This window comes from Daphnia magna, linkage group LG8 (assembly GCF_020631705.1).
Source record: "Daphnia magna isolate NIES linkage group LG8, ASM2063170v1.1, whole genome shotgun sequence".
Classification (NCBI taxonomy): Eukaryota; Metazoa; Arthropoda; class Branchiopoda; order Diplostraca; family Daphniidae; genus Daphnia; species Daphnia magna.
Window position 1 is genome coordinate 456447 of NC_059189.1, and position 24402 is coordinate 480848.

The 24402-nt window shown below is 41.0% G+C and overlaps 3 protein-coding genes across 5 annotated transcripts; all 3 read right to left on the reverse strand.

Annotated features, from left to right (window-relative positions):
• Positions 1-783: 783 nt before the first annotated feature.
• LOC116929808 (peptidyl-prolyl cis-trans isomerase B) lies at positions 784-2012 on the reverse strand. The gene is made up of 5 exons (XM_032937150.2): positions 1846-2012; positions 1562-1766; positions 1276-1395; positions 1119-1201; positions 784-1052 (listed from the first exon to the last, which is right to left on the reverse strand). The coding sequence occupies exons 1-5, from the start codon at positions 1897-1899 to the stop codon at positions 906-908; spliced, it is 609 nt and encodes a 202-aa protein (XP_032793041.1). The 5' UTR covers positions 1900-2012; the 3' UTR covers positions 784-905.
• Positions 2013-2227: 215 nt separating this feature from the next.
• On the reverse strand, positions 2228-13896 carry LOC116929803 (serine/threonine-protein kinase ATR). Of its 2 annotated transcripts, XM_032937132.2 has the most exons (19): positions 13420-13896; positions 13010-13362; positions 12759-12920; positions 12474-12702; positions 12287-12408; positions 9958-12220; positions 8440-9890; positions 6490-8375; positions 6151-6419; positions 5855-6079; positions 5540-5787; positions 5319-5470; positions 4634-5261; positions 4084-4198; positions 3946-4019; positions 3640-3894; positions 3368-3579; positions 2905-3280; positions 2228-2827 (listed from the first exon to the last, which is right to left on the reverse strand). In XM_032937132.2, exons 1-13 carry the CDS (start codon positions 13688-13690, stop codon positions 5234-5236), a joined length of 7659 nt encoding a protein of 2552 aa, XP_032793023.2. In that variant the 5' UTR covers positions 13691-13896; the 3' UTR covers positions 2228-2827; positions 2905-3280; positions 3368-3579; positions 3640-3894; positions 3946-4019; positions 4084-4198; positions 4634-5233. The 2 variants fall into 2 exon arrangements, with proteins under 2 accessions (XP_032793023.2, XP_032793021.2); XM_032937130.2 differs by having other exon boundaries at positions 3640-4019.
• Positions 13897-15183: 1287 nt separating this feature from the next.
• LOC116929811 (NFX1-type zinc finger-containing protein 1) lies at positions 15184-24002 on the reverse strand. 2 transcript variants are annotated; one of them, XM_045178261.1, is made up of 20 exons: positions 23708-24002; positions 23305-23639; positions 22567-23233; positions 21738-22496; positions 21579-21675; positions 21203-21508; positions 20959-21133; positions 20560-20888; positions 19950-20495; positions 19802-19885; positions 19001-19740; positions 18852-18942; positions 18578-18792; positions 18243-18512; positions 17558-18186; positions 17242-17480; positions 17002-17176; positions 16832-16943; positions 16546-16766; positions 15184-16482 (listed from the first exon to the last, which is right to left on the reverse strand). In XM_045178261.1, exons 1-20 carry the CDS (start codon positions 23720-23722, stop codon positions 15381-15383), a joined length of 7107 nt encoding a protein of 2368 aa, XP_045034196.1. In that variant the 5' UTR covers positions 23723-24002; the 3' UTR covers positions 15184-15380. The 2 variants fall into 2 exon arrangements, with proteins under 2 accessions (XP_045034196.1, XP_045034195.1); XM_045178260.1 differs by having other exon boundaries at positions 21203-21511.
• Between the last annotated feature and the right edge of the window lie 400 nt (positions 24003-24402).

The following is a 24402-nucleotide window of genomic DNA, read 5'->3' on the forward strand; positions in this document are numbered from 1 at the left end:
GTCCAATCTTGAATGCCAAAATCCTAAGGGAACTCTGGTGGCCATAGAACAAAGCTTTTTTTTTTCCCGCGCAATGTAGAAGAACTTGAGACAAAGAGTTCTATATAGAAACTTGTTCACTGTGTTCTTCCTATTTACATAATATATGATAAGCACCAACTTTACTTGAAACCTTAACTTTCTTGGCTGCCAGCACTGAAAGCCTTGAACGAAATCGACGCCAGTGGCGACTTGCCCGAAAATCCAATCATCAGTTATAGAGCCGAGTTGAAGCCTTTTCACGTTGGAATTAAGCCAATGCTCCCTATTTTCAGAGAAAAGTAATCCAGTTTCCGTAATATGACTGTGGGAAAAATGGGAAGACGTTCGATAACCATACACGTATCCGATTTACAGAATTCTAGAAGGGCTTCTATAATTTTTATATAGAATTGTTAAATTCTGGGTTTTTGCAGGTTCCTTCACCCCCGTTCAGCCACTATCTAGCTTGAAAATTTGTGTATTGATTCCAGCTATTAAATCTACCCATTGGGGGAAAATAAATCACAAGTCACTCATTAATCAGAAACCTTGATTTGACTATTGAGATATTGAAGGATAGCGATGACTCCGACTGACAGCGAAAGAGGAAGTGACACAGCTTTGATCCATGACCACCAACTGGTAAAAGATTGAAAAAATAATAATTAGAACATTCATCATTGCATTTGCAAATCACTTTAGCATCTACAATAATAGCTAGCAAGCAAGGCAGGTGAAAACAAATAGCACCAAACTAACAGGTTGTCATCGAAAAGGCAGTTTTATTGAAAGACCTAAAACTACAGTCTGGAAATAAAAACTAAATGTGGATGAAACGCAACAAAATGGACGGCTAAACTCTTCCAGCAGCTCAGCATCTTAAGTTACTCGTTCGGGTCATCGGACAGTTTGAAGGTGCTAGCCAAAGGCACAATTCCACTATCTTGAATCACAATTCGCTTGAGGGGTTTGTCTCCGTTATCGGTTTTTGTGTTTCCAATGGCCATGAGAACATCCATTCCCTCGATAACCTAAGACCATATTAGGTATAACGCAAATTAGCATTCAGACACTTGTCTAAAATTGCAGTCAATTACCTTTCCAAAGACAACATGTTTTCCGTCCAACCATGGAGTGGGAATCAACGTAATGAAAAATTGAGATCCATTTGTATCTTGGCCTGAGTTAGTTTCGCGAAACAATCGTCAGTCAATTTCGCTTCGATATTGAATTCTAAAAACAAGACAAACTCACCAGAGTTAGCCATGCTCAAGAAACCAGCAGCTCCATGCTTGGCCTTGAAGTTCTCATCAGGAAATGACTCTCCAAATTTGCTAATAGAACCTAAACCATTTCCAGAGATAACATCTCCACCTGCAGGAATAAAGTGTGGAGTTAGTCACAAGGAAACCATACAACATCAGGAAATTTAGGTGATAATTTAATGATTTTTGAACCCTTAGAAATATGAATGTCATTCAAAATATTTAAGCATTTCTTAAGGAAAAAGTTTTGCTGGGAAGATGACATTGGAACTGACCTTGAATCATAAAATTTCGGATAACCCTATGGAAGTGAGAACCAGCATATTTCTTTCCAGAAACCCCAGTTGTTGCAAGTGTCTTAAAGTTGTCGACAGTTTTTGGGACATCTTGGCCAAAAAGCCCAATCACAATTCGTCCAGCTTTTTCATTCCCAATGGCAATATCGAAAAATACTTGGTCAGTAACAGTAAAGTATGTGGCCTAAATAAAAATGAAAAGATTAGCTGTAAGAGATTTAGGAACTGGTCACAAAAACATAAAGAAAGAAAAATCAAGTTACATTGGAAAATGCAAAACAGCAGAGTCCAATTAAAGTTACTAAAATGCAATTCATATTGCGTTTGAACACGAACCACTTATTGCCAACAGTTTCTATCTCTTCCAAAGAAACGGGAGACGTTATGTGTTGGCAGACAAGGAAGTTCTGAAACAAACACAGAACACTTGCGACATGTCATTGTTAAGACAACTTTTGCAGTTGCCGCTAGGCATGACTACATTTACACTACCATCTAGCGGCCTTCATGGGAAACGCACCAAAAGACAGACGGTTGTTTTCGAAACCGAAAAATACAAAAATTAACGAATTCAAAATGAACAATTAAATATTTAAAAAGTAAAACTTAACAATTACTGACATAATGAAATATGAAATACAAAAAAACAAAACAAAAACGGTTCTATTTATTAGAAATGGCGAAAAAAACATAAGGATTATAATAAAATATCCGGACAGAAGAAACGGGTGGTTCTGTTCGATTAGGTTGGCCACGTTTTTTATGTATAGTTACACACAGTTTAAAGCTGGAAAAAATGAAGAGAACCCTCCTACAGTCCTAAGAGTTGCGTATTATTGGTTGGAGGAAAAAAAAAATTCATTTTCCTGGTACCACCTAACATAAAAGGTGATGGCATGTTTCTGAATACAACAGTGCGTGCATGCGTGTCTCACACTACTCCATAACGGAACACGGTGCGAATAGTTGTCATTTTTATACTTAAAACCGCTTGGTTTTCACTCTGGATGTTTTGTCACGTCGATATTTTAGTCAAATGAAAAATTCCAATTGTATATACCAATTTTTTTTCTTCATCCTTTCTGGCGTACCATCTGCAAAATCTCTTATACATCGGATTGGCTGTTGCAGAAGGAAAACTTGTTCATGCAATTCTCGATTAATTGATGTCTGACGTGCCTGCCCTTTCGGAATCGATGATTAGATGTGGGACGTTTTCCAACTGATTCTGGCTAATTTCAGATCCTTACGATAAACATACAAAGTTGTTGTTAATTTTATCAAGTAAATGGTAAGGTTAAAAAGAGAGTAATTCAATTTACGGATAGGTGGTGGATATTGCTTGTTTTTTACTGTGTGGAAAATCAACAGAAGGACATTATCCAGCATTTCAAGATGTTCATTCTTTTCCCAGTTTATAAAAATTGGAAGTGTTCTGTAAGCGTATTGGATGGCGTTGAGCGACGTGTCACGATACATCAGGCCAATCAAATCTTCCCAGCGAACAATAACCATCCTGGTGGTGTGCAATAGATATTCCAGGCATTCTATGACTTGAAAACGAACTTCCTTCCTAATTGCTTTAGGAATATGTTTCGCGATGGAAGTGGACAATTCTAGCAATCGTTCGAGTAGAGGAAGTAATGCAGGAACTGTCGTTAGCATTGAAATTTGTGATCTTATTTGTCGGGCTTCATCCTGAATGGAATTTGTTAGTAGGGAAGATTCAAACAGCGGATGTCATTCTAAACGAAAATATAATTATCCGATAAAATGCTAAACCACCTGTGCAGAATCCAGTTTCTCGATGACGTAACGTGTGCGATCGGCCACCAGTCGAGTGCTTTTTTGTCGACCAAATAACGATGATGATTTTAAAAGCCGTTTCGCAACTCCAATTTTTTTTACTTTGTTTGTTTTGAAGGAAGTTATGGATTTCTCGTTTTTGAGGCAGTTACCCGACTTGCCTCCATTATTATTTTCAACGGTACGAAAAACTGAAAAATCAGAAAAGGCATCATGATACTGAGTTACATTAATGAAATGGTGACCATTACCTCTACAATTTGTTGTTGTTTGATGCTTTTCGTCGTACTCCTTGCGTTGTTTCTCCTCAGTAAAATCATCGCCATCATGGAGTTCAGTTTTCGTTAAACCAGATGTCTTACTGCCTGAGCTATGCGGTTTGTTGATGAAGGTTTTTTCATTTTTCTTGTGGTTCTTGGTCGAACGACCGTGATGTATTAATTCATTTTTGGTTGACGAATGACTGTCTCCGCGTTCATGCAACCGGACGTGCCGTTTCAGATTACCTTTGTGCAACGTGGCAAAATTACATATGTTGCAGACGAAATCCTTCTTACCAAAATGGACAATTTCATGTTTTCGTAATCTGAATGGTGTCTTAAAATGGTCGTCGCACATTGAGCATTTCAATCTGATACATGGGGAAAATCAACTTATAGTTAGTAAGAGATAAACATTTTTAATTGTCTGCTTACCCTTGTTCATGACAGGTGGCCAAGTGGTGTCCTAATGCTTTTTTATTGAGAAAACGGATACCACAACACTCATAGTCGGCGGCTCTCTGCTTACTCATCCTTTCCTTTTGCTTCTCTAAAGTGACAGAGTTTGTCCCGTCGTACAAGAATAAATTGAGTAGGAGAACTTTTTAAAATTGCACAACTTTTTTGGTTGCGATAATGGACTGCGCTAGACAATTTAGTAGGATGACAATGTGAGGTAAACAACAGTGAGAACTCGCGCCATTAATTGGCAAAATGGAAACAACACATAATCGTTCACTAATGTACCGGTAGGTTAATCCACACTTTTGAAACATGTCTGACTCCAATACTACTGGAAGGATTGGTGATTGTGCTGTAGTGTAGATCACCATAACCGGTCTAACGCAAAATACACGACCAATTGGAATGAAACAGCCATTTTTTTTTTCATGGGTAGTGGGCTCGCGTTTTAACAAACGCGATGTTTTGTGATACGTAAGCTCCAAAATAAAGAAGATATTTTGTTCTTCATATGACCTCTTACCTTATGTTTATGTCGATTCTCAGAATCACTTTCTGTAACGTTTTAGTATTATAGGCAATATGGCACTCTTCACAAGGCAACAACAGTATATCAGTATCAACTAAAAATTCCACGAGCAAACAATGATGTAACTCGAAGATTCCAAACCCTTTAACTGGAGACGTGAGAATACACAACTGAACTACTGAAGCGAGTTGAATAAAGTAACAAGACTAACAACTAACAGGCTGGGTTCAACTAGCAGCAGCGTTGCCAGACGATATTAGATATCAGGATGTTTCCATGGTGTAAAAGGGAACCTTTTACACCATGATGTTTCTCTTATTGTCATTGTCCAGAAAATAATTCAGATTTTGTTTCACGATTAACACTTAACATTTGAACGTCAGGCTAAATTTGAACACAAGGAAAAAAATCTTTAAAAGACCAGAACAATAACAGAACCGACAGAATAATATGGACAATGGCAAAAAAGGTAATTTCTTTATTCTTCTTTGAAGATTACAGAATGATTAAATATGAAACACAAGAGCCTGATCGAATATTGGAGAAATTTAACTCCAATCACGTCGGTCGTTCTCGAATCAGTGCAACGGACTATCACATATAGGCTGCCCAACCAATATACCTTATGCAAGCAGAAAGTTAAAGCTTACTGTAACAGTTAAAAAAAAGTCTAACTCACATTTGGCATAAATTGTCCACATTGGTAGCTTCAGCAATAAGCTGGTTAACTTGTCCCTCGACAGACAAGCGGTATTTCATTTTATTCTTCGAATTAGGCTGTTGAAAATAGCCTTGCAATCTCATTTTGATATTCTCAACATGTTCTAAAGCCTTTTGGTATGGGAATTGAGATGAATTAAGCACAGAACAAATGGCAAGAAGACAGTTGGGATTTGATACCTGCTCATTTTTTATCTCGGGAAGATCAGCGCGACCTTTATTTACGGATTTCTTTGACCACTCCACGAGTGGATCATGAACAAAGGGCTTCAGTACACTAAGAAGTGTGTCAATTTCTTTCCTTAATACGTGTAAGGTTACTTCACAGCATTTCCGAAAAGAACCCTCGACCCCTGTCGCCCCCATGGCTTCAATCATGTTGTGCGTTAAACGAAACGGAACTTGTTCAGGCCATTCAAAGGAAAGACCTAGATTAAAAACAAGAAAAGAAGTATGTTTCAAGGAGAATTGCGGGGACAAATCCATAATAATTACCTTTGTTAAAGAGACAACTAAAATCTACGTGAACTGCATCGCCACATACTGCGTCAAAAAGGATATTTTCTCCGTGACGATCACCTAGGCCAACAATGAATCCTACCATGGACATCACGGCCGTCGTTCGAACATAACTTAGTCTGGCTAAAAACCAATCTTGGGGGTCGGGGAATGTGCTCAAGAACCATTCACTGAACACGGAAGGATACCGCGGTAGAATTTCTATATAACAGTGAAACAAATAATAAGACTTTAGAATTTGGTTTGGATTTTAAATCGGCATAACGAGAAACCTTTTTCAAATAGTTCTCTTTTGCGCAAAAGCGTATCCCGAAGATGGGGCGTCCTCTTTCTTAATTCCGTGTTGCTCATAAGACAACCCTTTTCTCTGTATATCCGGTTGAGTACGAGTCGCAAACCAATTAGATTCGGAATCCATTCGATGAGACCACAATCTTCGTTTAACGGAATAACACCATAAGTTCGGATGTGTAAATTGCGTTTGCGTGAATCGGGATCTCGAAGAAGATACCGATTAATCAACTGGTTGAATTCCATCAACCTGCAAAAGAAGAAGTAGACAATATAATGTTTTAATTAGAATCATAAAAACATAAAACAATTAAATTTACCTAAAATCCTTCCGCAAATCATCTTGCGGTTTACAGAGGAAAACGTACAATTTGCCATCAGATCCACGGATGGATATTTTCTTCGGTTTTTGCAACGAGTGCATTACCTCTACGGTATCTTCCACACCAACAATGTAGACAGAATCTTTTGGAAACGGATTGTGTTCGACATTCTCTCCTGGAGTAGCAGGCAATGTCACCGTCATCAGCCATTGCAATGGAACCATAATTTTGCTGAAATGCGATTGGCTGAGAAGACTAGGAAGAGCTCTAAAAGCTTTTTCGACCGAAAGTACCATTACGCCATCTTCGACAGGTTTATTGGCTAGTTCGACAAGCCTGTCCGCTAAATTTGTGGCATCTCCAAAGAATTTTCTCACACTGGGTTGGTTAGATGCAACCATATCGATGATCTCTCGGCAACGCTTTGCCCTAACGCTGTAAGACGATTTCAAAACTGAAATCATCATCCACATACACTGCTGCATGTGAGATACGAGAGTTTTTGCAATGATACGACGAAGGAGAGCAGCCACTTCCGGATGCGGATGACAAATTCTTGAAATCAACTGGGGAAATGCCGTCAAAAATTTGTAAGCAGGAATTTTTTCCTGTGCAACATCAATAGCTCTTGTCACGTCGGTCATCTTGACTCGACTGCTACTATTCTTGTAGATTTTGGGATTCTCAGCTTCCGCTGTGCCTAACTCCATCCAGAGGGAAAGCATTCGAGGCATCGCCTGATAGATAAATTGGCTTCCATAAATCATCGAACGACCTAGATTGGTAACGATGTAACGCGCCATATCAAGATGATTCTCCTTGGTTCCTTCTAGATTGTTCCACAGCACATCATAGTAACCAGCCAAACGGAAGAATCCTTCTTCCCACACCTTGCTGATCTCGGTCACTTCCTTGTAGTATCTGATAATAGTGTTCATATCTGCATGGCCAGTCTCATCGTAGTAGCGAGCAAGCAACAGTTTGGCTTTTAAACATTCAAGAATGTCACTGGTGAATTTGTCAGGTTCAAGTCCGGCAGCTTCGATTTGCACCGCCTGCAAGTCGGGAAAACGTTTTTCCACTCCTCGCTTCAATACTGTGATGGCTTGATCTTGTTCGCCTTTGGCCCAATGCAGTTTGGCTTGCTCCATATATATGGCCGGTGGCGGGCAGGGGCTTGTACTAGCAACCAATTGTAAAATATGTGCACGCTGGAAATGAGCGGCCTTCCGAGCTAAACGGGCACTGACCAGCCAACTATTCCCGATTTCAGCTTCGATTTCTTCCATCAGTTGGGGGTGTTTAGTCTCTACTTGTTGGCCAATTAATTTCAACACAACGCGACGAACAATCAAAACCGGCTCCGTGTAACGCACCGACGCCTGCACTCCATCCAACCGTTGGTTCCAATTTTTCAAAAGTTCGCTAAAACGAGCTCGAAAGGCAGTCTCTTTTGCAATCAAGGCTGGGTCCAGTAGCGACACGGCCGATTCCATCTCTGACAGAATATGCAGTCTAACAAAATTTTCGTAAGCTCGTGGATACGAGTTACGTTCGAGATTGATGGCGCTAATCACTCGCATTTGTTTCAGCCGCACTGAACGCAAACATTTTTCCATTTTTGGCAGATCGTTTGTCTTCGTGGCTAGCAGCGCTTGTCCTAGTCCAACACCCCAACCGACAGCCGCATCATTGTTGGCGGATGTTAAATCATACGGCTTGACAACGTCTTCAAGCAAATCCCATTGGCCAAGACGCCAACCACATTCGGCACGATAGTCATCTAGATTCCGGCGCCATTCGGGACAATTCTGTAACAGTCCATTAGCCATAGTCAGGGAACCTTGAGGCAGATCCAAGTTCAGTAAACATCGCAACATTCCCTGTGTAAAAAAAAAAGACTACGATTAGTTTGCATTTGTGACAAGAAAAAGAAATTTATTTAACCTGATAAAATTCTAATGAGCAATCTTCTCTTTGGCTGATGCGTTCGTAGCATGAAAACGCATCTTGCAAACGACCGGTGGCTTCGTAGGCAGTAATGTTCTCTTCAAGGCTTGGCTCTTGATCTCGAATGGCACAAACTCCAGCCACTCCGTCCGGTTCATCCATGGCTACGTATAGTTTCTGAAGAAAACCCAGTTGATCCCGCAACTGAATAGGATTGGCTTTCAGATGAGCTTCCAGATGGAGAATGGCACGAGCATATGCTTGGCATTGATAAGCAGCTCGGGCAAGTAAATCATTTGGAATACGGTCCACAAGTTCCTGGACCACTTTGTACTCTTTATCCAGAGTAATGGAGCGATCCTTTCTGTTCGAGCGATGGCTGTTTGACTTTTGCTTCAACCATTTCTTCAAATGATCCAGCAAATGAAAGATGCCTTGCATACTAGACTGATGGAGGTTAGCGTCGGCGGAATCTTTAGGGCTCGATCCTTGACTAGAGACATCTGTCGCACTGGCGCTAGACGAATAACGTTTCATCATTCTTCGAGGGCTCCTCTGCAAACCACGGTCCGTCAGCACCGCCATAATTTCTTCGCCGATGCGAGCGCTTTCTTCGACTGGACTACTCCAAAGTGCAGTGATGACAACGTAGGGTAAAAGATATCGGTTGATGTTCAAGTCTCGGCGCACAGTTGGCAAACAGGCATTAAAAATCTGTTGAGCAAGAGGGTGGGTCACTTTTTTAATCAACCCAGCTGTCCAGTTGTACAACCAATTGCCGTAACTTTTCCCTGCGGTTGATCGATAAAGAGGGAAAGGAGCTGGGCCTGATTCCGTTTGTTGTTTTAAGGCGTAGCGAGAACTGGTCAAAGGCGAAAACGCCACTCTTAGTTGCTCCGGAAGACGGTTCCACAATGCACTTTCAAACAATTTCGACGAATCATCTTCAGAGTTGTAGATTTTCAAAATTTGTTGGATGGTGAACGAAAGAATAGATAAGTTCTGTGAATTGCGTGGCGCTAGGAAAGAGCGAGCTAGTAAACCCAGCAGGTGAAAGGTGAAATCGTCGTCGATAAGCGTTGCAGTGTAGACAGTTGAATCCCCATTATGCTGGTCGCTGAAAGTTAAACGTCCCGGATCGACGGCGCCTAAGTAACCGAAACATTTGCCGTACAATAGAAGCAATTCATCTTCACGAACTGAGCAGCCTTTCAACAGAGCGGAAATAAGACGCGTGAGTACCGCCTCCGACGTGTCATTGGTGCCCATAATTAGCTGTTGAATGATGTCAAAATTTTTTTGGACTATCGATTTCAAATGTGACAACGACTGCATCCGGACTTCGAAATCTTCGTGCGAAATGTTACGCATTAAGAACGACAGTTGTTCCGGAATGCTGGTGTTCGTGCTGCACGTCTTTTTCAATGAATAGACAACATCTTCGAGGCCTGACAGAAAAAGCGATCAATCTCGTTTAGTATGAGAAATTGGGATATTTAAATTCAATCATTTTACCTGGGAGTTCGGGAAGAAAATGCAGATCTTTCAGATGTTCTTTGAGTGTTTCTGCGTTTTCCACAACAATATAGTAGAGAATAGAACGTATCTGTTCCGCACAAGACGAATGGAGAGGGAGAATACTCACGGCGATTTGGCTTACTAATGGCCCCAAATCTTGAACGCCGAGTATCCTTACGAAGGCATCCCAAGCTGAGGCATTCAATTGAGGAAAGGGTTCCTCTGTTAGTTGTAATGCTGTCCTTAACGTGGCCAACACTTTTAGCCGGACAGCGACGATGTTCTCCGTCCCCATGAGATGGAGTAAATCGGAAAGTGACGACAAGGCTTCTATCTTGATATGATCTGACAAGACCTTTGAAAGGAGGACGCTATCCAAATGAACCAGTATGCCCAAGAAGCGAGGTCGAAGATAGTCACCAAGACTGTTTAAACTTTTAGTCTGACAGCGATTCTTGGCAGTAGAGGTGGACGTGGATACTGCTGCCGATTTGTCTTCGTCAGCGAAGACCTTAAGAGCTTTAAGCACACGATCACGTTGAGAATGTAGCTGAATAACTAAATCATTGTGAACTGATTGAAAGTTCGGCGCACGGAGCAGTGGAAGCTTCAGTTTGGTTATGCGCTCAACGTATGATGTGACGGCGCTCTGTTCGTTCGCATCACAATACAGTAAGATGTGAACGTAAATATCTGAAAAATATTTGACAATCAACTCACTTGGGTTTTTGTTCATTTGATTGCAAATTTCTTCGAAAAATGGGCTGGGGGCCTTTGCTCTTTCGACCACCAATCGTGGGATCAATGTTGGTATCAAAAGCAAGAGCCACTGATGGACATTCGAGACCATGTGCGAAGAGCTCATGAATATTTCTGGGGCTAGAGAGAGTAAACTATTTCTCCATTCCAAATCAGGATTGCTCAGCAGGACATCGCAAACGATTGTGACATGCCGCTGGAAAAGCATTTCTGGAGTTACGTTCAATTTCGATGCGATTTCTTTGACTGTCGATGAAGTCCAGCACATCACAGGTGCACCATATGAAGACAGTAGCAAGATCTTGAATACAACGTGAAAGCAGTCTGACATGACAGTTTCCTTCCAAAACTGTACCAAAATCGTCGTACACTTTAAAACGGTGCTTTGTAGATATGCAAAGTTTTTTTCAACGGACATTTGCGCCGCTTTGTGCAACTTCTTGGTGACAGATACACGCAGCGCTTCAGTTCGAGCAGAGTGATAAAGCACAGAGCGAAAAAGCTCCACGCGATGAAGTACTGAATGATCATTTTCATCAAAAACAAACTCGAGGAAGAAAAGCGCCATGTTTTCAGGAACGATGCTAATCTTCAGTGATGTAGCAAGATTTTCCAGATTATGGGTGCAACGTAAGCTCAATCCATCTTCGGGGTTATTGACAACATTCGTCTTGCCTGATAGGGCACAGACCAAGTCTGTTCCGGTTTTTGTTAACTCTCTTATCTCTTCTTTTGAGCCTGAAGCCAAAATTGTTGTTAAGCATTGACTGATGGCTTCGCGAAACGATTTACTGTGACGGACAATCCACGGAAGAGAAGGTATAAGTGTCCCAGCATCAGCTTGCAAAAATTCTATGTCAAAAATTTTCAAGCCAATTTCAACAGCCCAAGGTTTAAAAAACCCAACGGGGAACTTGACGAAGCAGCTGGCAAAACTGCTTTGGTGTTTCAGGAACGAGGGCCTGAATTTGCGGCTCACTTGGATCCATTTGACTTCCAGATCACACGATTCGGACACTGACGACAGCCACGGAAGTGCCGAAAGCGCAAACCACGCTAAAGCGATGTTCTTGTCGATTCCGGCATAGGTAAGGGGGATACAGCTGGTCAAATACTCGCATATAATGGCTATGACATTGTCCATATTTTCACTGTTGATTTCTCCAGTTAACAGTATTTGACAAATTTTTCCATTTAGATTTTCAAAATCTGCATCGTCCATGACAGAATTCATTTCACGCCATTTCAGCTTTAATTTGACTCCAGATATCGCGATTCTTACAAGCGCTGTTATATCTGCCATCTCAACTGGTTGATCCGTAACTTGTTGGTCTAGTATTAGAGTCCAGCGACTTTTTAGTTGCTCCCATAGAGTTACGGACGTCAATGTCGGAAGAAAATCGATTTTTAATCTTTTAGCTAAGGGTTCACTAATTTCAATTGGACTGTCTCCAGGAGCCATTTCACTTTGAAGGATTATTAGCATGGGCGGAATAGCAGCCTACAAATGTGATAAACTTTCTTAATAATAAAAGCATAAAATGGCTAGAATATTAGGCAGTCTTACATAGGAATGCTTTAACAGCTTGATCCAGAGATCAGGTGTAAATCTGCAAAGAGAAGTGGTTTCTTGACAGGTAAATCTTTGAAGTGCGCCAAGCATGCTTTGCAGAAGGTTGTTGAGGACAACTTCAGGAAAAAATGTTAATTTTAGAAATTAGCAAGCGATGCCTTAAAGAATAAATGGTGTTTACTAGGCTGATGAAATTGTTCACGGAGTAAAATGAAACTAATGAGCCTCAAATATTGGTGATTAGTCATGCTGCACGAGCCAAAAGGGTTAGATAAGCGACTAAGGCATTCAATTAGGGCAACTCCTATTTCACTGGAACTATTTTCGCTATTTTCATTCCAGACTCGGTTGTTTTCATCCGTCATTAGGTTGACTAAGCGGTATGCGTAGTGTAGAAAAATCTCGAGAACCTGCGACCAATAAGTCAGTGTTTGAAGTACTAGTGAATGTCATCAGAAATTCTTACTCTTGTTGAACAATCATGTACTAAGATTTGTCCAAGACAATTCAAAGTAGATTTAAATGTACAGATTTCCCCATAATTCAATTGATCCAATAGAATGCAGACAAGTTTGCTGCACAACTGTGGGTCGTATTGCAGAATGCCATCGGCTGACATAGCAATGATCTACAAAAAATATGAATAAAAAAAAAATGAAAGACAGAATACAAAATTTTAGAAAACAGAAAAAAGAATTACTATAACAAGAAGCTTACCTTGGTAACATTGCTTTGTAGAAGAGAACATTCTTGTAAAGAATTTAGTTCTAAGCCATCCATCTTCAAAAGGCAATCTGTTGCAAGAGCTACTGGCTCTTTAGGGACAAAAGAGTGCAATTTGAAGCTTTGATGGGTGTGAACTTCTTCATTTGACCGTTGAGATACAATCACAGCTAATTCCTTCAATAAGTTAACAAATTCATTTACAAGACTTCTAAATTGGTTTGGTTCTTTATCACGGAACAAATTCAAAATTTTCACGTTCAGTTCAATGAAGGAATTGAAAGCCTTCATGTATGATTTCCTTGTAAAGATTATTGAAAATCTGCCAAGAAACCATTTTGTGTAAGCTGTAAGAAGAATCTCTTGTTATGAATGTGTAGGCAACAAGTTTTTTTAGGTGTTACCAAAAGCTAATTTGTGGTCTAATTCATCATCTCCACACCCAAGGAAAACACTTTGGTTATTTGGTTCTCGGCAGCATCTGTCCATTACAGACATTAGAACATCAAAGCTTTTCTCAGAATGATCAAGATCTGCTAATATTTTTAACGCGGGTAATGCCATCATTTTTCGATGATTCGAAACTGCACTTAACGTAGTATTCTTTGTGTCTTGGACATCCATGCTTAGCTTTCGGCTTTGTTCTGCTTCGTCGTTTAACAATACAGTTGCCATCCCAGCTGATATTTAAAACTTTAATGAAATTCAGTTATTGGTTGGACTTTTAGTAACTAAGCCGCATAATTTTACATGCGAGAATAACAAACAGTGGGTGTTTACACACACCATGCATGTGATTTCTAAACCAAGGAGATCCGGCACGAGATATCCATCATGCTATTGTCACATGGAGGAAAGCAGACGTTCTGTTGTTAATTTTGGGACTACCGCGCCTTTCAATTAAAATCCAGCGTTGACAATTTTAAAAAATGTGTCCATATCCGCAGCGTTTTGGGTAGGGATAGGGGTGGGCCTAGGCAGAGTAATAGAATAATAATAGTATAATAATAGTATTCTATTACTCTGGCCTAGGGCTCGGCCCCGTGTCCAATGGGTAGGTATTTGGGCGAATGGGTAGGTCTTCTCGGCAAAAAAATTGGATCCGGTGGGTAACGGTTCCTAAGACTTTGTGCCCATTACCTACCCGGGTACCATGTGGGTAACACAATTTCGAAAAACCGTTTCCATTACCCGGGTTCAAAACCCGGTTATCCCCGATTTCCTACCCGATTACCCGAGTTTTCCCTGAAATCAAGTGACGCCCTTTGAATTTCCCGCCACAAAAAAATTTTTTTTTGCTACCCTCCCTTTTAATTTAACTTGGGGCTTTACAAGCCGCTATTTTCCAAGATGGCGGTGGGTATACCCGGTTTGCCCATCAAATCCGCCCAGCCTACCCACTTTGGCAAATAGACTACCCGGATCGCTCATGGGCGACTTTTTTTGGCGACGAACCGCGGGTAAACCGGGTTTTCGAGAACCGGGGCCGAGCCCTAGGTGGGCCTGGGCACGGACTCCGATTGACAGCAATCGAGTAAACCAACCAGAAGTTCATTTGGTGTATTTTGTACCAAGAAAAACTCAAAACGTTTTTTTTTTTTGTATTAGTGTCTCTGAAAGTTAAAATTTAAAACACGTTTCACGAAATCGGAACAATTATCAAAATTCAGAGCAAAAATTGTGACAGAAGTTTATGCTGGTAGGTTGGCCCGGTTTTGCTTGCCAAACTGGTCTATACATCACGCATCTTTAAAAAATTAGAGAACGTCAGATACGTCTGATAGCAGCACGATAAAACAATGGCGTGCCAGCGGAACCAAAAACCAGGTTTGGTATTTTATAGAACTACTCGAAACTCGGGTAGATCATGGATCACAAAAACCCGAAGAACCAGTACCCACAACATCCAATTCTTAAAAAAAAAAGACCTACTCATCTAACCCAAACACCTACTGATTTGACCGCTGACACGCGGCCGAGCTCTCGAGCGTTTAACAAAACAACTTTTTGGGTTCAGTTAGTCCTTCCACCATTGCCGAATTTATTACGGAATTTACCTCACGAATGCGAACCCATTCAGGCAGAATTTTACTAAGTTTACATACATAGAGTAAGAGACGAAACATTTGAGCTTCAATTCAAGTTCAGCGCAAGAAATCCGACAAACGCACAACTTAATCAGTTGTTTATTGATTTCTCCCATAATTCCCAAAACAATCGTTTAATTTCTGGTTTATAAATGAATAATGGAATGCATATGAATATACGTTTTAGAATGTTACAACTTACAAGCAGCATATATAAAAATACAAAAGTTAACCGAATCAATCTATTACGTGCGTTTCTTAATGCTAACTGTGGAAAGTTAATCATTAAATTGAAAATTAGCCATGTTATTGGCATGCTCTGACCATGCAGCATAGCGAGCGCCATCCATCTCTCCTGCTACGCCGTTGTCCGAACGCAGTCTGTGACTGCCTCCACCAATGTTTGCGCCACATTCATTGCATTTAGATTCTTGCATAGCGCCGCCACACTCGGTAATCACGTAGATATGCCCGTTTGGGCATTTGTACCAGTGGCCTTGGGCGAGTCCCATAGCTTTTACTATCTGCTGCCGTTCGACATCGCTGATGCCCAGTCCCGTATTCAGTTTTTGCCCCATTTTTTGCAAAATTTCTTTGATTTTGTTGATATTTGATACTGTCAAAGTTTTCACGTTCTTCATAAGCAGGTCTTCAACTTGCCGGATTTCCTCGGAGACCAATAAATGTCTGTTATGCATGGATGATGCACTCTTTAGTAAGAAGAAGGCTCGAACCAAATCCAATCGATTGACTTCGGCAATAAAGCAATCATATTCTTTGGCATTGAAGCGTTCGCGATGAAAAAGCGATAAAAGGAGCTGCTCTACGCGGCTTAACAGATTTTCCAGCAAAGGTCGAGTCATTGAAACAGTTGGAGCTTGAAGACTAGTGGGATTGGAGCCACTCTTTGGGGCGTTCGCTATGAAGCTCAAAACTCTTTCTATAACGTCTACTTGAACTTCAATCATGTAGCGCGTGTCGGTGTCTAATGTTTTGAACTGAGGTTTGTTTCGAACCACGGTTGGATTTAGGGCGTTGCGAATACCGTCCAGGCCGTAGGCTAGGATATTAGTTATCCCATGGTTTAGCTTACCCGCCAGAGCATTATTCTGGAGGTCTGATTGTTTAACTTTTTTTAAAAGATTCTCGGTGAAATCCTTGGAGCTGATACGAGAGCGCAAAAGCATCCTCTTGACTTCCAGAATGTCTCCGAAATTGCGTTTGATGACATTATTATAGCGGTAACAAGAACGGATGATAGTTTTGCAGCGCGGGCAGCATTTCGTTTGAATTTCTTGCGTTTCTTCCTGCTTCATTTCCATCCAATGGTCTAATCCTTCTACTTCTATGGTATGCTTGCAATCTTCCAAGTAGATGAATCTAGTAAAACGGGAACGAAATTTTGTACTACACATTTCAGTTCAAGTTAATCAAGCGTATTACCTGGCGTCTTCGTCGTCCTCGTTACCATAAAGGACGAATTCCGTCAGCTGGTCTTTGTGACACACACGGCAAAGAGGGGGACACACCTCCCCACAAAGTCCAACGCAACGATGGCCACATGGGAGACGTTTACGGCATGGCTCATCACAGCGGGGGCGATTGCAAAGCTCGTAACACTTTTGTGTACAAGTATAATGGTCACATTTCCAATCGCAAGGCTCCTGGATATCACAAATTCGTTATATCCCAAACGGAGAAAGATGTGAAAAAATGGGAGAATACATACAACACAATCAACGCAAGGCTCGCAGCATTTCTTACGACACCTGCTGTGTCGGCAACGGTATTCGCACGTTTCCTTACAAGGTGGACAGGAAACAGCGCAATCTACATTACAGCTATAAAGACAAATAGAATATTGAGATAAAATAGAACCTCCAAGCGAATTCGCGTTACCTATGGCCGCAAACCAGGGTACGTCCACATTTTTCTGCGCAAGTTTTATGAAGACGGCCGTTGAAACACTTTCCACAAGAACCTTTACAAGGATGTTCACAAGTCAATGTGGCTTGGCAACGTTGCGGACATGATTGTAGAAATTCCTCCGCCTGCGACTCGGTTACCACACGGGCTGTGAATATATGCGTCAATTAAAACCGTGCTTTCGGAAGTAGAACAAAGTTAAGGTGGCGTTACATGTGTGATAATCGCTGCAACTCTTCACGAATGGATGACCACATGGGCTTAACATACGAATTTCAACTGGTTCTTGACAGGCCAACGGCGTGCATGTTTCCCCGCATTGCTTCTTGCACTGATGGCCACAGCTCAAGTATTTTTCGCAGGGCTGTTTGCATAACCGGCGAGTCGCTAGGACCGAACACTCAATGCGGATGGGATGCATACATTCAATAATAGTCTTATTGACCATTTCCCTTAAAAATAAAATAAAGAAATAAAATTTAGTTAATTAAAAGGACCAGGAAATTCGTAATTTCATTCTTTGAGTTACTTGCACTTGATTTGTTCCTCACTCAAAAAGCATTCAGCAATTTGAGAATGACCGCAAAGCAGGGTCCGGTTGACTTTAATTAAACAAAGGTCACAATCTTCGAAGCATTTTTTCCCACATTTATGATTTTCTTTGCAATCGATCTTTTTCCGGCTGCAAGCTTTCTTGCAGATATACTTTTCATGGTTAGGATCTTTTTTGACGTGACACAATTCTGTGCATTGGTGGCCACAATCGAGGCGAGTATCGCATGTCATTGGGCAAACGGCTTTTTCAGGGGATTCGCTACAAAGTATCTCAACTCTATGGCGGCAACCAGGAAGAACAACGTCTTTCGGAAACTTGCATTTGATTGTCAAGGGATCTTTGTAACAAGCTGTTTGCGTTGTGTGTCCACACTTTAGTGTGCGCTGAACCTGAACGTTGCAAGGGCCACACGGTTCATAACAAGGCTTGTGACATACATGTCCATCGTTACACATCAGTCTCCCACATTGTCGTTTGCATTTGTAGTCTTTGGTAGGTTCGCTGCAGTCGAAGAAGGCTGTATGCTGACAGTCGGAAAGAATTCTTTCAACTTTGACATTACAGTAGGCGTCTTTAGGAAGCACCCAGCATTTAATTGTCCCCTAAAGAACCAAGAGCATTAGAAAAACCATAAGAACTAATATTTCTAATGACGTACGTCGTGTCCACAGGGCAATTTCTTAACAACGTCGAACATACATTTCCCGCATTTTTCAAAACATTTCTTCGGGCATGGATGCTTCTCCGGGCATATAAAACGGCGACACGGTTGATCACATGCCATTTTTGCATGAGAGCTTCTTTTGTGACAGATACGGTTGCAGATATGCTCGCAATCAAGACGCATGCCACACAGCTCTGGGCATTTGACTTCGGAAATGGGTTTGCTACAGTGTAGTTCAATGGTATGTTGGCAAGCAGTAAACGCCTAATCCATAACAAACGATTTCCAAAAATATTTTTTGAGACGTAAAAACATTTACCATGCGGTACCTTGACGACTTTAGTAAGACAATCTTCTGTAGCTGGATCTCGATAGCACTCCGTAATTTGAGTATGTTTGCATGGTACAAGGACTTTTGGGATCCTCGTCAAACATGGATTGCAATCTTGGTAGCATATTTTGGGACACTTATGTCCAACGGCACAGTAGCGTAAGCAAGTTTCGTGGCATTTCTGTCGTGTATGCTCACGATCCTCGACATGACCTGTGAAAAAAATTTGCTTAGTCGTATTATCTAAAGGTAAACAAATGCTATTTATATACAAATTTTGGGGCATATGTGCCGGCAGGGCATTTGGGTAAGACATTTGACGAAACATCCACCTTCTGGTGGGAAATGGGATTCGTCATTTGCCTGAAAATGTTTGCTATTACTCATTTTTTCCCCGATAGCTATTCATTGCTTATACTACCTTAATAGTTGTTTGGTGAACTTCACATCGCAGGTAAAAATGTGGACCAATTTGTCCGTTGGATGTTAAAACGTTTTTAACTTTACGCCAAAGGTCGCTACTTGTGGCCAGATTCCCCATATTGCCAATTAGATAAAATCCCTTTTTCGCTCGCGACAAGGCAACGCAAACGCGATTTTCTGTCTTCAGAAATCCAACTTTGGCATCTTCGTTGCTTCGCACCAATGAAAGAATGATGACATCATTTTCTTCACCTTGGAAGTTGTCAACAATCGTAATGCGGACACCTTGTAAAATAGCGTGATTTCGTCGCAATTTTTTGAAATGCAATAACTGCCCGGAATATGTTGTCAAGATCGTAATTTTGCTGGGTTCCAAGCCTTGCATCAAGAGGTGGCGAGCTAGAGCCAAAGACATGTTTGCTTCGTAAGGGTTCAAGTGACTGCGACTCTCCTGATCTGATTTGTCCCCCTTTTCGCGTTCTGCATGCGCTAGAAAAAAGACGTTTTCTGCCATTCCAGGGACATTGGAATAGTTCAGCACCGACGGATGATTTTTCAAATTCGGATAAATTGCTGGAACAATCAGTTTCGCCACGTCTGTTCGCATTCGGTGTTGAACACCGAGAACACTTGCTTCCACACCATTTTTTATCAATCGTTCAAATAACGATACGTCTAAATGGTAATCCTTCGCAAGCTTGTACACCGTTGTAGGAGGCCGCAGTTGCTGATGATCACCTGGATATGGAGGACATTACGAAACCCATTGTTGACAAAATAGTTAACTATTTTAACTTACCAATTAATATTAAGTGTTCGCAAGACGAGGACATGGAAGTTACAATATGGGCTTCCAAAACTTCGGCTGCTTCTTCGACAACAACTATATCAAACCCATTGCATTATTTTCTATCAGCTGATGAAAAAAGACAAGAAAATAAGAATACCAATTTTCGACTTCAGATGTTCGAGCAGTGCCCTATTCTTTGCAGCTCCAGTGGTTGTGATTCCAACAACATGTGCTACGCGAATAATCTCTGCTGTCTCGATAGTTTCCACGTCTTTCATTTCATTCGTTTGTTGTTGGACTTGCAAATTTAACGAGTTTATCTTATCAGCCCAGACATCTAAGGCTTTCGCTCTCCAAAAAGAATAGATTTTCCATCGGTCCAGGTAAGGTAACTGAACAAGATCCCTCTCAATTAATCGCTGGTACTCTTCGGCATCTACCACTGGGAGAAGTTCAAGAATCTCTTTCAAATATTCCTTTTGTTGCTGAATATGAGCTATCCTGGCCAAAATAGACTGGGCCTCTTCGCCCTGCAACTGATCCAGTACAACTTCTAAAGAATTGATTTCCTGGTCCATTTTTGCGATAGAAATAACAAAGGTGACATCATCGATTTCCATTGCGTTTCCTGTTGTCCGTTCCTTTTCCTTTTTCGAACTGGCAGGTTTTGACAGGTATTCGCCATCGTCCAATATTCTTTGCCCTAATTAATTAGAGAAATGAATGCTGAAGTTACCGCTGAGCAGTTACTGTTTGCTATAAATTACCTTCGATTTCTTCCACATCTTCTTTGTCCCATTCTTCTTCGTTACCGGGTTCGTCCTGATCTAAAATAGGGTCTTCTGCAGCTTTTGCTGAGGGCTGTTGTGGCTTTGGGTGACAGTTTCTCAAAGCCCAAAAGATGTCCCTGAGAGTCTGGATAGATTTGATACCAAGCCAATGGGGTATCGCGGACAGGCGGTCAAAAGCACTTCTCAGGAAGCAAAGCTTATTATACACAGGCTGTGGCAATATTCCCAAACTAAGTAAGGTATCACTGGAAACTATGCCATAAGATTCAATTATCTTTTGCGTTCTTCGATGCTTTTCAAGTGCGCTGAAAAGAAAAGCTTGATGTAACAAAGAGTGAATGACCATAAAAAAAAAAAAAAAACGAAGGTACTAACCCTTTTGTTTCACTCAGTTTATTGCGAGCTTCATACAGCCAATGGCGATATTGACCAGGTCTTTTTCCACGTACGGTGGCCTGCTGTCTCCATTCTCGAAGCGAAAACGAACTAAGTGCTGCACACTTAGACTGTCCACCGATTCTTACTATTTTCTGAGTGAACTTCATGATTCCTAAGGATTCCAGTTTAGTACCAAAAAGTTTAATTTTGATTAAAAAAACATGCTTGATCTGACAATAACCTTCCAAGAACTGATCCAGTGCGTGATTCGTGTAACAGATGACTAATATGGGAGTTGGTTGCGGCTTTGCCAGTCCAACCCAATACTGCTGGTTGTGAAGCAACGTTTGAACAATTTTCAGGCCCAGATATGTTTTCCCCGTTCCTGGAGGCCCCTGAATAACAGCCAGTTTTCTAGTCAAAGCGGCATAAAGAGCTTCAGCCTGGCTGGGATCTAATCCAAGGGTGTCGGCATCAGGTAAGCTTTGTTCGTCAAAAATTGGCACACGCATTAACAGTCTTTGTACCATAGGATGCAACTGATTGCCTGCTTTAAAATAGAAAAACAAGGGCAATCATTTTGCGGATTCTCAACATGGATTCATTGCTAAAATAACCATTGTGAGAGGAGTCGTTTTCCTCTTCTTCTTCATCAGTGTGTGCAGTCGATGGTGCCGAAAATGCTTTTCGCACAGGGGTCAAGTCGTAGACTGGCTGTAAAATTAATAGTTTTCACATAAAAACTACAAGAAAATTTGTCTTTTTCTTCTTCTTACGTTTGGAATTAATTTCAAGTATTCTGGTTCGGCAGGTAAAGTATTACGACAAAGAATATAATCTTCCATCGGAAAGTGAGACGGACTAATACGCTGTAATGCGATCAAAACACTCCGGTAGGCTTCGAAGAACACCGAAGATTCAGCCATAATCAGATCGGTTTTCTTTGCATATGCAGGTAAGATTTCACCTTCAAACTTCGCTCTGAATCTGCCACGCGATAGCTGATCCGGTTTCCTGTCTACAACGGTGAAGAGCATGAAGGAATCGAAGTTATTGTCCGACAGTAGAAGTAGGGATCCAAAAAGCAACCGCTTGCTTCCTTCCCAGTTAACACGTTCAAAGCCTTTGGTAGAAAACTCCAATAAATAAATGTCGTTGGACTGGACATCGTCGTCTTTGATCTTCACATTATAATACAACTTGATGTTGTCCACACGAATTTGCTGACTTTGTTGTTTTCCTATCTTAGTTCGGAAAGCTACAAGTCCTTCCCGCAATGGGTTCAAAAAATCTTCACGCAGCAATCGGAATTGAATGTCCAGGTATGTTTCGACGTCTGGATAGCTTCCTCTGATGATGTTTGGCCTCAAGAAAGGTTGGGCATTATCACACACATCATCCCATTGTGGCATAACGCTGAGCTGTCGAAAATCATCCGGTGGTTTCATGAGTGATAGCAACTCCTGTCGTTGCATTCTGCTCACTTGATTTAGATTACCCTGGGGTTTCTGTTTTGAATGTTGTTCCCAAGCATTCTATAGAATTAAATGTTTTTTCTCGGTTAAAGCATTACAAATCGTATGTCACGTGCGATATCGTATATACCTTTAAGCGATCAGCTCCCTCTTTCTGAAGAAAGTCGAAATCCTCGCCAACATTTATGTCTCTGATAGACGGGAGGTTTTTTAAAGCAATGAGGTCTTCAAAAAATCTTTCTCCCAAATAATCGCATGTGAGTGCCGGCATCACGGTTAGCATTTCGGTTGTCAAGTAACTAATGCTTCTGATGAGACGACTCATACGTGCCATTTTTGATCCAAGATTCGTAGATCGAGATTTTGGTATGTGCAGTATAGTGGAATCCAAATTAGCAAATACCGTCTTAGTAGCTAATATCTGAACGAATTTTATAAAGGCATTATGAAATTTCACTACTCCTTTATTCTGGCAGAAGTTTCCAATGACTGAAATGACTAGCTCAGTAGCCTCCCAATTTGTAGCATTGCTATCTAAAAACTGACGAAGGCCAGCACTTTCGTCAGAAAATTTTTGAGCAATGATGTGTGGTTCAGTGTCTTCAGCCATCATTTTCTGTACACCAGAAAAGTTCAAGGGATAGCGCTTATACGGTTGCTTGCTGCGAGGCTTTTCTGAATTTTCTTGATCCTTTTTTTCATTATTCCCATTGTCTCTATCTTGTCTAATAAGACTGTGTTGGCTTGATCTGATTCTGCTGTCCTGTTGCAAAAGCTGTTGGAATTTCTGTACAGGTCTTTTATGAAAGAAACAACAAAAACAAAAACTTAAGTTGAAATAGATATTTGGGCATGGTTAAGAACACACCTTGTAGGTGGGCCTCCATTGGCTGATTCTAGATTAAAACCAGTTTGTCTCCAATTCCCACTCTTTGGTCTACAGCCTACGTTGGTTGTATGAATGGGAAAATATGATTCCTGTGTGTTTTTATGAAGAGGGATACTACAAGTTTCATTTTTCTTGTTTGGTTTTTTTGAAAATACAGAAGTGTGGCTAGAAGATGATCTAGATGTTCCAGAAAGTTTGGCCCTAACAGACAATTCATTCTCTAGCTTAGGCTGTTTTAATTCTGATGTAAGTCTAAGATATCTATTGTTGGATGTCCGCTTGTCCCTAGGAACTTGCAAAATTCTGTCTTCTTCCTGACAGTGTTTAATAAGGTTAAACATATATAAGGACCTTTCTTCAATAAAACAGATTTTTTTCTTACCTCTGGTGACAACATGGTGTTTCTCAGTTCATATATGAACCTAAAACTAAAGAAATTTTCTCGAGCTACACGCAGAATAAATGGTGCGAGTGTCTGCGAGTATTCTGAATGTCGATCTCGGTTAGTGATAAACGTCACGTGTCGTAACTCAGACGATTAGTCTATTACAAGACATATATTGTTTGATAACCGACCAAGGTGTTCCAAGAATAACAAACGCCGGACGATAAGTGCCGGAAAACGACAAAGTTGCCAATTTGACAATTTGAAAGACATAAGACTTTTTAGACATCGAATACCAGGTATACGTCGAGAATAAGACAATTGTTTTTTTTTTTGTTTTTGTTTTTGTTTTGTTTTGTCCTTCAACGTTCGGCAGGGAAAGGCTCCAATTGGCTGTAATCGCGGTCCCCGCCCCTCCAAACACCCAAAAGAAAACAATCGGAGGCGATTGTTTTAGCCTTTCAGGGGTGATCTTCTTACCGGAGCGGCGAGCGGCTTTGTTACCCCGCAGAAATCGGGGTGGCCTGCTGGGCCACGAAGTAATTTATCAAGATGGCGAGTAAATAGAATGGCAACATATTTTAGAAAAGAGTCCTAAATTTCCTATCCAGAGATATCTCAGTGCCCACCAGTGAATTTGAAGCTCCTGAATTTTCATCCAGAAGCCCTATAAAATTTTTAAATTCAGCAAA

Coding starts and splice junctions, on each gene's coding strand:
- LOC116929808 (XM_032937150.2), bottom strand. CDS start 1,899: ATGAATTGCATTTTAGTAACTTTAATTGGACTCTGCTGTTTTGCATTT. Junction 1,396..1,561: donor CCGAAATTTTATGATTCAAG/GTCAGTTCCAAT, acceptor TTATTCCTGCAG/GTGGAGATGTTATCTCTGGA. Junction 1,053..1,118: donor AACATGTTGTCTTTGGAAAG/GTAATTGACTGC, acceptor ATATGGTCTTAG/GTTATCGAGGGAATGGATGT.
- LOC116929803 (XM_032937132.2), bottom strand. CDS start 13,690: ATGGCAACTGTATTGTTAAACGACGAAGCAGAACAAAGCCGAAAGCTA. Junction 6,080..6,150: donor AAGAGAACTATTTGAAAAAG/GTTTCTCGTTAT, acceptor ACTGTTATATAG/AAATTCTACCGCGGTATCCT. Junction 5,788..5,854: donor TAGTTGTCTCTTTAACAAAG/GTAATTATTATG, acceptor TTTTTAATCTAG/GTCTTTCCTTTGAATGGCCT.
- LOC116929811 (XM_045178260.1), bottom strand. Junction 23,234..23,304: donor AATGGAGGCCCACCTACAAG/GTGTGTTCTTAA, acceptor CTTTCATAAAAG/ACCTGTACAGAAATTCCAAC. Junction 18,513..18,577: donor GTCTTACTAAAGTCGTCAAG/GTACCGCATGGT, acceptor GTTATGGATTAG/GCGTTTACTGCTTGCCAACA.